The sequence below is a fragment of the Pristiophorus japonicus genome, chromosome 22 (assembly GCF_044704955.1).
Source record: "Pristiophorus japonicus isolate sPriJap1 chromosome 22, sPriJap1.hap1, whole genome shotgun sequence".
Taxonomy (NCBI): Eukaryota; Metazoa; Chordata; class Chondrichthyes; family Pristiophoridae; genus Pristiophorus; species Pristiophorus japonicus.
Window position 1 is genome coordinate 62,254,307 of NC_091998.1, and position 14,451 is coordinate 62,268,757.

General features: G+C 43.6%; 1 protein-coding gene across 1 annotated transcript in view; it reads left to right on the top strand.

Moving 5' to 3' along the window:
- The window catches only part of polb (polymerase (DNA directed), beta), a 203,014-nt gene extending 188,563 nt beyond the window's left edge, over nucleotides 1-14,451 (top strand). The window contains exon 14 of the mRNA XM_070866249.1: nucleotides 14,096-14,451. Coding sequence (XP_070722350.1) covers nucleotides 14,096-14,190 — 95 coding nt within the window. The 3' untranslated portion in view covers nucleotides 14,191-14,451. The remainder of the gene's footprint in view (nucleotides 1-14,095) is intronic.

A 14,451-nucleotide genomic window follows, 5' to 3' on the forward strand; every position in this document is an offset into this window, starting at 1 on the left:
GCCCTTATGGCTAAAGAGATCAAGGGGTATGGAGAGAAAGCAGGAAAGAGGTACTGAGGGAATGATCAGCCATGATCTTATTGAATGGCGGTGCAGGCTCGAGGGGCCGAATGGCCTACTCCTGCACCTATTTTCTATGTTTCTATGTTTACCAGCACCTAAGTGATGCAAATTGTGTCAGACGGCTGCGTTTTCGCAAAGAAGTTGTAACTCTGAGTTGGTAAAAGCAGACCTGCAACCTAGACGCATCAGGAGGACGGCTTTGTCAGTTGAAGTGAAGGTTACAGCTGCACTTTCATTCTATGCATCTGGATTGTTTCAAGCTACAACTGGGTATGTGTGCGCCATTTCTCAACATGCAACACATGTCTGCATTCAGCAGGTGACTGCTGCACTATATGCCCGGAGGATTGACTACATAAAGTTCCCCATGACTGCCAAGGCAATGCGTGACATGGCTGTGAGCTTCTCCAGGATTTCTGGCTTCCCAATGGTACAGGGCTGCATTGAATGTACCCACATTGCCTTGCAAGCACCTTTGGAGGATTCCGAGATGTACAGGAACAGAAATGTGCAGTTCCCGTGTGACGACATGCATTGCATCATGTGAGTTGATGCAAGCTATCCTGGAGCACCCATGGATGCGTTCATCCTTGTGTGCTGCATGCTGCATATCTTTGCCATCATGAGGCAGCAGCAGATGGTAGTAGAAGACCCACCTGAGGTGAGAGTGGCTGATGATAATGACGAGGAGGACGAGGAAGCCGTACAACTACCTGAACCCGGAGTACAGCGGTGGAGGAGGGTGGGCCTTTGCTCGAGCCTTGTGCTGGCAGCACATCCGTGAATGCTTTGCTGCCTGAAGGCTCAGCGGCAACTATTCCACATGGACCATGTTTACTGTTTGGACCTGTTCTGTAATGTTGTGTTATGTTACTGGAACAAATGATGGAAATGATTCTTGTTTAAATAATGTAAATGATTCAGTTATAATTTAAAATATATTTTATTCAAAAGTTTAACATATTTGTACTTAACTTTAATAAACATAATCTTGTATCAAACTTTAAAGTTTTCAGTTAAGATCACTTACAAACTCTAAGATCATTCACAAACTCTAAGATCACTTAAAAACTTTAAGATCGCTTACTAACTTTTAATCTTGTAAATTTACATAACTTACAAAAAAACTTAATTTGAGAACAGTAACAACAACAGCAAAGAAAGCTGCACCCATCTCTGCTCCACCTTATTCTAAGTCAGGCTGCTGCACTTGGTATTGGTGATTGCACCACCCCTGCCCGGATTGGTACAGGGGCAATGCGCACTTCTTGATGGGCGGGGAGGGGGCAGGCAGTAATGTGGAAGGCCCGGCTTGGGCCTGAAGCTGGTCTTGGGATTGGAGTGAGAGTGGCAGTTGATTCTGTCAATGAGCGCGAGGTCTGGGCATATTCCCTTATTGCAGCAGCTAACTCCAAAATTCCCTCCCTCATGTGCCCTGACAGTGTCCCAACTACCTCCAGCATTCTCTTCCCTCATGTTTGCCGCCAGTGTCTCAACTACCTGTGACATGCCCTCCCTCATGTTGAACAACAGTGTGTCAACTACCTGCGACATTCCCTCCCTCATGTTCACTGACAGCGCATCAGCTATCTACAACATTCCCGCCCTCGTGCACCAATATGGTTTCAGCTGACAAATATTCCCTCCCTCATGTTCCCGGACAGCGATCCCATTTCTCATGAGTGTTTTTATTTCTCCCGCCAGTCCCGATACCTGGTGTCCAGAAATGATCACGTAAGGTCAATGCTCTCCAAACTCATTGCCATCATCTGAACCACATCTGTTAGATCCTGCATCTCAGAAGGACGTGGTTGAGCTCTCCTCCTCCTCCTCATCCTGGGTTTGGCTCACTGCACCCCACTGGAATCCCCAGCCTCGGACGGTGGGAAACCATGGACTGCCCACCAACACTCAAACCACTGCTCGGGGAAGGGGCTAGCACCTCAATGGACAGCACCTACACCTCCTCCAAAGTGAGTACAACAGGGGGACTTCATCCATCCCCTCCCCATCACCCCCATGCTCTTGGTCTGGAAGGTGGGATTGGAAGATGTTCTCCTCTTTAGGCTCGTCCTCATCTGAATCTTCTGCATCGTCAGGGTTGGCCTCAAGTTCTGCAAAATATAACAGAACAGACAAAAGGCTAGCAGCAGAGGAGGGGGCAGGGTGGGTGGCATGAGTAGGCTCACACAGCGCAGGCAGCAGGCTCATTTGAAGTACCATGATGAATGATAGCACATTGCATTAATTGAAGCGTAGCTGTTGGAGACATTCCCATGAACCAAAGCATGACTAGCCCGCGCAGTACTCAAAATTTAGCAAAGCCAGACATTGGAATTTGCAGGACATACCTTCTTCCTCGAGTGTGGGCCCAGCTTGTGCAGTGGTGGTTACTTTTCTCCAGGCAGGACCCATCAAAGCAGCGACCTTCCCTTTCAAGGGTGTCAGTGGGTGCAGATTTGCCAGGCCTCCTCCTGTTCGAGTTCTTTCTTGTTTGTTGTGTACCACTTTCCTCTGCAAAGATGAAAATATAACATTTTAGAGAGGGTGTCTGCTGGGTGGGACATATACAGCTGGTCACATTTACAATTGCAATTCCATTGAAAAATGTAAATATTACTTACACTAACTTCTTGACCAAAGTCCTGCACTTTTTGCACTGGGCTCCAGACCACGGGGTGGTCACCATTGCACAGTAATCTTCTGCACGTTGGTTCCAGCATTTCTTCATTTCTTTGGGTGGAACTTTTATGTGACCTCTGCTGGTGTCCAGCTCCTGCCATCTGCCCTCAGTCACAGTAACTAGTGCCTCCACTTCATCCTGTAAGAAAGTATTGGCCCTTGCGTCGCGTTGCATCCTTGTATTGCAGCTCCGATTTTTCCAATGGGAATTAAAGTTCTCACACAAAACTAGCTCTTTAAAAATGGCCGATTGCAGACCGAGAGCTCTACTGCTCATGTGCGCCAATAGGAATCACGTCAAAAACGTCCTTTTTTTTTCCACGCGTGCGCAAAAGGGGCAGCATCGTTTTTTCAGCACAGACAATAGGCTCCACCCGCCGAGGCTAGCGAACTGGCTGTGCAGCGCCAATTTTGAAGAATAGAGCAAGGAAACTTGGCACATTTATTTTTGGAGTAAAAACGGGCGTAACTCTGGCAATACACCAAAAAACGACTTTGGGCAAAATTGAACCCTCTGTCCATTGACATCTAGGGGGCTCTAGATTTGATAGTCCCACCCTTTATCTTTAAAAGAACATACTTGCTCTGGACCCTCACAATCTCCTCCTTGAATGCCTCCCACTGCTCTGAAACTGATTTACCTTCAAGCAGATGTTTCCAGTCTACTTTGGCTAAATGCTTAGTGTGCTTGATTTTAAAAGGCATCAAGAGGTGCATTTCAAAGAGCCTATATAGTACAGTCATAGCTTGTCCTAGAAACAAGTTTAAGACCATAATTAGACTGTTTGAAAGGATTTCTATAGCTACATTATTCCTCCCAACCGTTATTCACATATATGCATTGCTCAATTTCAGTTTTGCGTTCTCGCCCAAAAAGGACTGAGGTAACCCGTGCAAAAGTTAAAATAATATTAGCATCTCAGAACTTCACCTTTACTACTTAATTCAGCAATGATATTTATTAAATATATTAGAAAAATAAAAGTGTTACACTGAATATTTGCAAGTTGCTAGTGTGTAATAGAGCACAAGAAACAAGCAGGCATAATTAGGTGATTGTTTCAAGTATTTACTTTTCAATTAGCGGAAAAAAGTAATGGTAACAAAAGTAAAATTGTCTGACTCCAGAATATGGCCCAGAGGTTGTGATTGGGAAGCAGGAAACTTCTGGGTGGATTTCAGAGCTGCTTGTAAATTTGGGGAGGCTAAGGGACTGGAAGCAGTAAATAGTAGTTGTGAAGACCCGATCGTGCTGACTGGTGCTTATGCTGGCTTTGCAGTGGTTTTTGCCTATCTACAACAGATGTACAAAAAAATCCTAACTTAGGAGACCCACCGAAACATGCAGCAGGGGTCTGAAAGTATTGCAAGAACCACTAGACTGCTGATTTATGCTGGTTAAAAACATAGCAACATAGAAAATAGGTGCAAGAGCAGGCTATTCGGCCCTTCGAGCCTGCACCGCCATTCAATATGATCATGGCTGATCATTCAACCTCAGTATCCCATCCCAGCCTTCTCTCCATACCCCCGATCTCTTTAGCCGTAAGGGCCACATCTAACTCCCTTTTGACTATGTCCAATGAACTGGACTCAACAACTTTCTGTGGCAGCGAATTCTACAGGTTCACAATTCTCTGAGTGAAAAAGTTTCTCCTCATCTCTGTCCTATATGGATTACCCCTTATCCTTAGACTGTGTCCTCTAGTTCTGGACTTCCCCAACATCGGGAACATTCTTCCTGCATGTAACCTGTCCAGTCCCGTCAGAATTTTATACATTTCTATGAGATCCCCTCTCATTCTTCTAAATTCCAGGGAGTATAAGCCTAGCCGATCCAGTCTTTCCTCATATGTCAGTCCTGCCATCCCGGAAATCAGTCTGATGAACCTTCGCTGCACTCCCTCAATAGCAAGAATGTCCTTCCTCAGATTAGGAGACCAAAACGGCGCACAATACTCGAGGTGTGGTCTCACCAAGGCCCTGTACAACTGCAGCAAGACCTCCCTGCTCCTATACTCAAATCCCCTCACTATGAAGGCCATCATGCCATTTGCTTTCTTAACTGCCTGCTGTACCTGCATGCCTACCTTCAATGACTGATGTACCATGACACCCAGGTCTCATTGCACCTCCCCTTTTACTAATCTGTCACCATTCAGCTAATAATCTGCCTTCCTGTTTTTGCCACCAAAGTGAATAACCTCACATTTATCCACATTATACTGCATCTGCCATGCATTTGCCCATTCGCCTAACCTTGCAGCCTCTTAACATCCTCCTCGCAGCTTGTACTGCTACCCAGCTTCATGTCATCTGCAAACTTGGAGATATTACATTCAATTCCTTCATCTAAATCATTAATGTATATTGTGAATAGCTGGGGTCCCAGCACTGAACCCTGCGGCAACCCACTAGTCACTGCCTGCCATTCTGAAAAGGATCAGTTTATTCCCACTCTTTGCTTCCTGTCTGCCAACCATTTCTCTATCTACATCAATACCTAACTCCCAATACCATGTGCCTTCATTTTGCGCACCAATCTCTTGTGTGGGACCTTGTCAAAAGCCTTTTGAAAGTCCAAATGCACCACATCCACTGGTTCTCCCTTATCCACTCTACTAGTTACATCCTCAAAAAACTCGAAGATTTGTCAAGCATGATTTCCCTTTCATAAATCCATGCTGACTTGGACCGATCCTGTCACTGCTTTCCAAATGTGCTGATATTACATCTTTAATAATTGACTCCTGCATTTTCCCCACCACCGATGTCAGGCTAACCGGTCTATAATTCCCTGTTTTCTCTCTCCCTCCTTTTTAAAAAAAGTGGCGTTACATTAGCTATCCTCCAATCCATAGGAACTGATACAGATTCCATGGAAAATGACCACCAATACATCTACTATTTCTAGGACCATTTCCTTAAGTACTCTGGTATGCAGACTATCAGGCCCTGGGGATTTATCGACCTTCAGTCCCTTCAATTTCCCTAACACCATTTCCTGACTAATAAGGATTTCCCTCAGTTCCCCCTTCTCGCTAGACCCTCGGTCCCCTAGTATTTTCAGGAGGTTATTAATGTCTTCCTTAGTGAAGACAGAACCAAAGTATTTGTTCAATTGGTCTGCCATTTCCTTGTTCCCCATTATGAATTCACCTGATTCTGACTGCAAGGGACCTACATTTGTCTTCACTAATCTTTTTCTCTTCATATCTATAGAAGCTTTTGCAGTCAGTTTTTATGTTCCCTGCAAGCTTGCGCTCATACTCTCTTTTCCCCCTCCTAATTAAACCCTTTGTCGTCCTCTGCTGAATTCTAAATTTCTCCCAGTCCTCAGGTTTGCTGTTTTTTCTGCCCAATTTATATGCCTCTTCCTTGGATTTAACACTTTCCTTAATTTCCCTTGTTAGCCACCTTCCCCGTTTTATTTTTACGCCACACAGGGATGTACAATTGTTGTAGTTCATCCATGTGATCTTTAAATGTCTGCCATTGCCTACCCACCGTCAACCCTTTAAGTATCATTCGCCAGTCTATCCTAGCCAATTCACATCTCATACCTTCGAAGTTTTCTTTAAGTTCAGGACCTTAGTCTCTGAATTAACTATGTCACTCTCCATCTTAATGAAGAATTCTACCATATTATGGTCACTCTTCCCCAAGGGGCCTCGCACGACCAGATTGCTAATTAATCGTCTCTCGTTGCACAAGACCCAGTCTAGGATGGCCTGCTCTCTAGTTGGTTCCTCGACATATTGGTCTAGAAACCATTCCTTATACACTCCAGGAACAACTCCTCCACAGTATTGCTACCAGTTTGGTTAGCCCAATCAATATGTAGATTAAAGTCACCCATGATAACTGCTGTATCCTTATTGCACGCGTCCCTAATTTCCTGTTTGATGCTGTCCCCAACCTCCCTACTACTGTTTGGTGGTCTGTACACAACTCCCACTAACGTTTTCTGCCCTTTGGTGTTTCGCAGCTCTACTCATATAGATTCCAGATCATCCACGCTAATGTCCTTACTTACTATTACATTAATCTCTTTAACCAGTAACGCTACCCTACCTTATTTTCCTTCCTGTCTATCCTTCCTGAATATTGAATACCCCTGGATGTTGAGTTCCCAGGCTTGGTTACCCTGGAGCCATGTCTCCGTAATCCCAATTACATCATATCCGTTAACAGCTATCTGTGCAGTTAATTCATCCGCCTTATTACGAATGCTCCTTGCATTGAGACTCAGAGCCTTCAGGCTTATTTTTTTAACACTCTTTGTCCTTTTAGAATTATGTTATAATGTGACCCTTTTTGTTTTTTGCCCTTGATTTCTCTGCTCTCCACTCTTGTTTTTCTCCTTCCTACCTTTTGTTTCTGTCCTCTTTTTTTACTTTCCTCTGCCTCCCTGCATTGATTCCCATCCCCCTTCCATTTTAGTTTAAACCCTTCCCAACAGCACTAGCAAACACTCCCAAGTGAACTTTAAAAATTCAACATGTACACCTTTGCTTCCATCTTTGATTACCTATAATTTTCCTACGCTGAATAGTAACACGGGAATTAGGGAGCTGTGGAGACCCTCAAAACCCGCCTTATTTTGCAATATTCTTCGGGTGATTCCCAAATTGTTTTCTTGTTTGTTTAGGATGCAGAAATGCTCCAGCAGCTGCTAAAGAGTTAAAAGTCTTCACAATAAAACTGTAAATAATTATATGTAATGTAAATAAAGTTCGATGTGCTACTTGTACCAAAGACTCACTGAGGTATGGAGTTCACTTGTACTGCCGATCAGCGCTGGACTGTTCACTGACATTGACATAGCTTTGTTGACCCATAATTACTGAATCGGGGTATTGCAGAGGCTTCCAATCTCAGAAGCACACCTATAATGTACAATTTGGAAGGCCTCTCTCTGCACACAAAGCTTTTTGGTTTCAACAAAAATATAAGCATTGGGTTCACAATTCCTCGCTAACCTATAATTAAATTCAATCAAAATACTTCCCTAATGAAATAAACAAGACCGTTACTAAAGGGCATTTCAGCATGTCCTACCCAGACTCCATTTAAATTGTATCAGAATGCTGTCCAAACCGCCATCATTTAACCTTCTATGGGTTCCAGTAGTGAATGAGGATCTTCAGTAATTTGATTTTTTTTCTTAATTTCAATTTGTTGTTCTTCTCCGCTTCCTACACTACAAAACATTTCATAACTGAGCAAGGGCCTCTCAGATCTGTTGCTAACCGAGAGCATGGGCAATGGCATTCTTGATCTTACTTCAAGAAGGGATGCAAAGATTTTTAATATAGATGTATTTTCCCATTTTTCCCCGAGTAAGAGCTAATATTGAGCTGTTGTATCAGTTGTCATCATCATCATAAGCAATCCCTCGAAATCAAGAAAGACTTGCTTCCACTCTAAAAGTGAGTTCTCAGATGACTGAACAGTCCAATACGGGAATTACAGTCTCTGTCACAGGTGGGACAGACAGTGGCTGAAGGAAGGGGTGGGTGGGGAGTCTGGTTTGCCGCACGCTCCTTCCGCTGCCTGCATTTGATTTCTGCATGCTCTTGGCGACGAGACTCGAGGTGCTCACTGTCCTCCCGGATGCTCTTCTTCCACTTTGGGCGGTCTTGGGCCAGGGGTTCCCAGGTGCCAGTGGGAATGTTGCATTTTATCAAGGAGGCTTTGAGGCTGTCCTTGAAATGTTTCCTCTGCCCAACTGGGGCCCGCTTGCCGTGTAGGAGTTCCAAGTAGAGCGCTTGCTTTGGGAGTCTCATGTTGGGCATGCGGACGATGTGGCTGGTTGAGTGTGGTCAGTGCTTTGATGCTGGGGCTGTTGGCCTGATCGAAAACACTGTCCTCCCAGTGGATTTGCAGGATCTTGCAGAGTCAGCATTGGTGGTACTTCTCCAGCGCTTTGAGTTGTCTGCTGTATATAGTCCATGTCTCTGAGCCATATAGGAGGGCGGGTATCACTAATGCCCTGTAGACCATAAGCTTAGTGCCATATTTGAGGTCCTGGTCTTCAAACACTTAGGCCAACATTCCTCAGGCGACCGAAGGCTGCACTGGCACACTGGAGGCGGTGTTGGACCTCATTGTCAAATCTGCCCTTGCTGATAGGCTCCCGAGGTATGGAAAATGGTCCACATTGTGCAAGGATGTTGATGACCGGGGGGGGCAGTGCTGTGTGGCGGGGTCAGGTTGGTGGAGGATCTTTGTCTTGCGGATGTTTAGTGTAAGGCCCATGCTTTCGTACGCCTCGGTGCAGATATTAACGTGGCTTGGAGTTCGGCCTCTGAATATGTGCAGACACAAGCGTCGTCTGAGTAGTGCAGTTCGATGACAGAGCTATCAGTTGTACATTTCAATGTAATATACTGTTTATGGAATCATACGCCAACAAGAGTTGGAGCCTTCAGTAGAACAGAAAAATCGCAGGATTTATAGAAAGAAAAACTGTTGGCAGCCTAGGTTTTGAACTCTGGAATATCCTTAGCACCCAGTGGAAATGATTCCTCTATATAAATATATAGCGGGGTTCCATTGCAAAAAATATCCTTGTCTCTCTATTCGGAACTTATGATGGAAATCTGGGACAAAGTGCAAATGGGCATTACAGCATTAACGTCCACTGAGTATTGTTGTAAAAGTAGTTAAAATTATAGTTTGCCACTAACTGACTTGTGATGTGAAAGTGGGATTTTCCCCCTGAAGGTATTTAAAAATGCTGCAGGTGTTGCATTAAATAATGTCAAAGCTTTAATAAACTTTTAACCTAAGAGTACAATCCTAAAGGAGGTGCATGAACAGAGAGATTTGAGGGCATACGTACAGAAATCATTGAAGGTGGCAGGGCAGGTTGAGAAAGCGGTTAAATAAGCATACGGGATCCTGGGCTTCATAAATAGAGTACAAAAGCAAGGAAGTTATGATGAACCTTTATAAAACACTGGTTCGGCCTCAACTGGAGAATTGTGTTCAATTCTGGGCACCATAGTTTAAGAAGGTTGAGAAGGCCTTAGAGCGGGTGCAGAAAAGATTTATGAGAATGATTCCAGGGATGAGGGACTTCAGTTATGTTGATAGACTGGAGAAGCTGGGGTTGTTCTCCTTAGAACAGAGAAGGTTGAGAGGAGATTTGATAAAGGTGTTCAAAATCATGAGGGGTGTAGACAGAGAGAAACTATTCCTATTGGCGGAAGGACCAAGAACCAGAGGACACAGATTTAAGGAGATTGGCAGAAGAACTAAAGGCGACATAAAGAAAATCATTTTTATGTAGCAAGTGGTTAGGATCTGGAATATACTTTCTGAAAGAGTGATGGAGGCAGATTCAATCGTGGCTTTCAAAAGGGAATTGGATAAGTACCTGAAGGAAAAAAAACCTGCAGGGAAAGGGCGGGGGAGTGGGACTGGCTGAAGTGCTCTTGCAGAGAGCCGGCACGGGCTCGGTGGGTCGAATGGCCTCCTTCTGTGCTATAACCATTCTATCATTCTATAATTTCTGTCATGCTTCAACAAAACGTAATATATTCTTGTACCTAAGCTCGGAAATTTAAACCAACCCTGCAGGCATCTCATTAACTTGTATGAAAGTTTTATTTGCACTGCTTTGTTACACGTCTTAAACCGCTGAGATTGACCCTGAATTTCCTTAATCGTACTCCATCCCGCATCAGCATACTTATGCACGCGGTGCAGGATACTAACCTTTACGTCACCTAATCATAACTTCTTAATTTACTTCATTTGTCTCTGCAGAATATTTAAATTTGTGTCTCGATCACAATTCATTTTTGTCTTTATTTTATTAATCTATGCTACTTGTAGTCAGTGCTTCTCTCAACTTCCTTCTAAATCCCAAGTACATCTACCTATACACTCTTCCTCCACCCTACCTTCTCGCTCATCACACCATCTAACACACTGATTCCCATGACCTCAAAAGCATGGAACTCATCTCCCTCAATCTTGCATTCCTACAAACCTAATCACTATATCCTGTTTTACCTCCTCTGCTCTCCTACCTTCTCCAACCTTGGCTTGCATGACAGGAGCGCATTTTTGAGTGCCTATCACCCTGACCAACTCACAGACATATGATTTTCCACTTAAAAGAATTTCTGCGCTGGGAGCACTCCATTTGAAAATTTACCTCACGTTATGCTCACTCTGCTTTCAAATTTCTGTTTTCTCCATTTAATCCTCCTCTCCTGAAGGCAGTGATTTATGCTGGGCTATGCTTCCTTTGGTACTGTTAGCCTCTGGTATCTCTTCATGTCTGAACCTCGTCAGCCGCCGTGGTCATCACCACCAAGCTCATCTTCATCCAGGGTCCAGTGGCGAGAGTGGCTAGATTTTAATCAAGGATGGGAATTCTGGTTAATTTTCCCTTTGTCCTCTGACTCTGTAATTTGGTGGCGCTAATGTCACACTGGTAATCTATCTGAGATCAGCACATTCGGTATTGAGCAAGGATGGATAATCTGTTTTTTAATGCACCTGCATTTTCTGTTACTATTCACATGCTCATAACCTTAGTTAAAAGCTGTTGATTATCTTTGTGAAGTAGAGGTATTACTTTGTCCTGTCTTAATTTACTTTTTGTCATTTTATTTTCTTAGCTTCCTTACTTTTGTTCAGGAGGCAATCTGTGGCGAGGGCTTGCTGTTGTTCAGCTACCTGCTCAAATGTACAAGATCAGTCTGGCGTATCCAGCCCTCTGACCATATCAACCGTGCATAAAAATGCCATGATTCATTTTGGGATAGCCGTCTGTTGACAGTCAAGAAATGATGATTGAGCGCAATCGTGGCTCTACCACTACTCAAATACCGTAACAATGATTTGGCACACATTATATCTTCTGTTTTATCCCCCAGCCCCCATATGCTTTGTTGGTCAGTGCGTTGTATGGATCTGTGAGAGGACAATGAATCCTGCTTTGGTTGGGTTGGGTGGGGTGGGTGTGGGCGTTGGAGCAAGTGCTGGGTGCTGTGATGTGCAGATTGTAGAACACTTAGGCCCGAAGCTCTGGAATTCCTTAAACCTCACTGCCTCGCCACCTCCCTCTCCTTTAAACCCTCCTTAAAAACCCACCTCTTTAACCAATCTTTTAGTCACTCGTAATATTTCTTTTGTTTTTTTTTGTCTGATTTTCTTCTGTCATGAAGCGTATTGCAACATTTTTCTGTGTAAAAAGCATTAAATAATTCAATATTGTTATTTACATTTTGAAATTAATGCAAATTTTCCACCTTCCAATGTTCCCCTCTTTGCTTGTCACATAGAAGTTCCACAGGCATAACGAATGTGTGAACCTAGACTGAAATCATCAGGCTATCCAACTGGAGAGCACCTTATCTAACCTGATTTTGTCCTCGCCCAATATTCACATATGCACAGTTCCCAACGAGGCTCGCTGAACAGCAATCAGAAGAGGAAAACCTGCCGTTTCTTTTAATATCTTTCTTTGCAAGGCCATTGAAGTCCAACCAGTCCATGCCAGCGTTTATGCTCCGCTCGAGCCTCCTCCCGTCTTTCCTCATCTAATTCTATCAGCATAACCCTCTATTCCCTTCTCCCCCATATGTTTGTCCAGCCTCCCCTTAAATGCATTGATACTATTCGCCTCAACCCCTCCCGAGTTCCACATTCTCACCACTCTCTGGGTAAAGAAGTTTCTTCTGAATTCCCCTTTGGGTTTCTTGCTGACTACCTTATATTGATGGCCTCTAGTTATGATTTATGCCACAAGTGGAAACACACTCTCTGTATTTACTCCATCCAAACCTTTCAGAATTTTAAAGACCTCAGTTAGGTCATCGCTCAGCCTTTTTTCAAGTGAAAAGAGTCCACCCAGCCTGTTCATCCTTTCCTCACATTTCTGGTATCATCCTTGTAAATCTTCCCTGTACCCTCTCCAGTGCCTCCATATCCTTTTTTCTAATATGGGGACCAGAATTGTATGCAGTACTCCCAAGTGTGGTCTAACCAAGGTTCGATACAAGTTTAGTATAACTTCCCTCCTTTTCAATTCTATCCCTCTAGAAATAAATCCTAGTGCCAAGTTTGCTTGTTTTATGACCTTGTCAACCCGTGTCGCTACTTTTAGTGATTTGTGTATTTGTATTCCGAGATCCCTTTGCTCCCCTACCCCACCCAGGCTCGCACCCTCCAAGTAATAAGTAACCTCCCTATTCTTCCTACCAAAATATAATACCTCACATTTGTCTGTGTTGAATTTCATTTGCCAATTATATGCCCATTCTGCAAGTTTATTGTTGTCTTCCTGTAATTTGTTGCAGTCCTCCTCAACATTAACTATTCCCTCCCTACCCACCGCCCCCCAATTTGGGGTCATCCGCAAATTTAGAAATTATGTTTTTGATTCCAAAGTCTAAATCGTTTATAGAAATTGTGAACAACAGTGGTCCCAGCACTGATCCTTGTGCAATACCACTACCCACCTTGTGCAACTGTGAATAGCTACCCTTTACCCCTCCTCTCTGCTTTCAGTCTTGAAGCCAGCTAGCTGTCAGGTAGGAGGTATGTGTTACTGAAGGTTAATGGGCGGTAAGGATGCGACTTAATTTTGAGGCCGTTGCCACCCTGATAAACCCAGGCAAAAGAGGTTAAAATTGATCTCACTCTGTGGTCTGACCAGTTTCTGCATATGTTAAAATTCAATTTATTCGTCTTGAAAAATCATGCTGTGATTACACACACTAGTTTTTAAATATCCTTTTTTAAGTACATTAATTGTGGGGTAAGATTAGTATATTAATTGCTAGATATATTACTAAAAAGTTAAGTTTTTTTGATGGTTTGTAAGATAAATCCAAGTGTCATGCTGAGTCTTGCACACCATGAAGCGGCCAGGTTTAATATTTAATCTATGCTGACTTAGCTGATTACTCAGGGTTTCTGTTCCTCATTGTCTCATGACTCCTGCTAGGAAATGCAGGTGTAAACACCAGGGCTGAGCTGTCTTTCTCCCCATACTGCCATCGAATCACCTGTCGTGGCTCACACATGTCCAATGTCCACTTGAACAGGGTACCACAGGGATACCAGTGCACTCTTGGTGCCATGCCATGTGGCTGACAGCACCCTTAAGTGGGGGAGAGGGGGAGAATTATTGACCTAATTGATAGTAATTATGCTAATAAATTGCTGGGTATTGAAGTTGAAATATGTTCCATTAAAGTAGCTTATATTTTTAGTCCACAGTTTATCTTTAATATTGTAAATGAGTGCCCAGCTCCACCCTAAACTGATTGTGTTCAGTGGCATGTGTCTGTATCATTAACATTCTGCTGTGTGTTAACTGCAGGAGTACCAGGTGAACCACTGCCAGTGGAAAGTGAAAAGGACATCTTCGATTACATCGAGTGGCGGTATCGAGAGCCGAAAGAGCGAAGTGAGTGAGTGCCACCTGAGGGTCACCCACAGAACCTCTTCACACAAAAAGTACTCTGCAGTTCTGTGGTAATGAGAATGTGAAGAGTCCTGATAAGTGTAGGACTGGGTGAAATATTGATAAGGATTTCTCAATTCCTTTACTCAAGAACTTTGTATCCGCATATATGGCTAGTATATTGTGCATGAAGTTAACATGTATTTCTAGATAAGATCAGCCTGTCCATAAGGTCCTGTGCAGTAATATCAATAAAGCACTTTGAAGACACA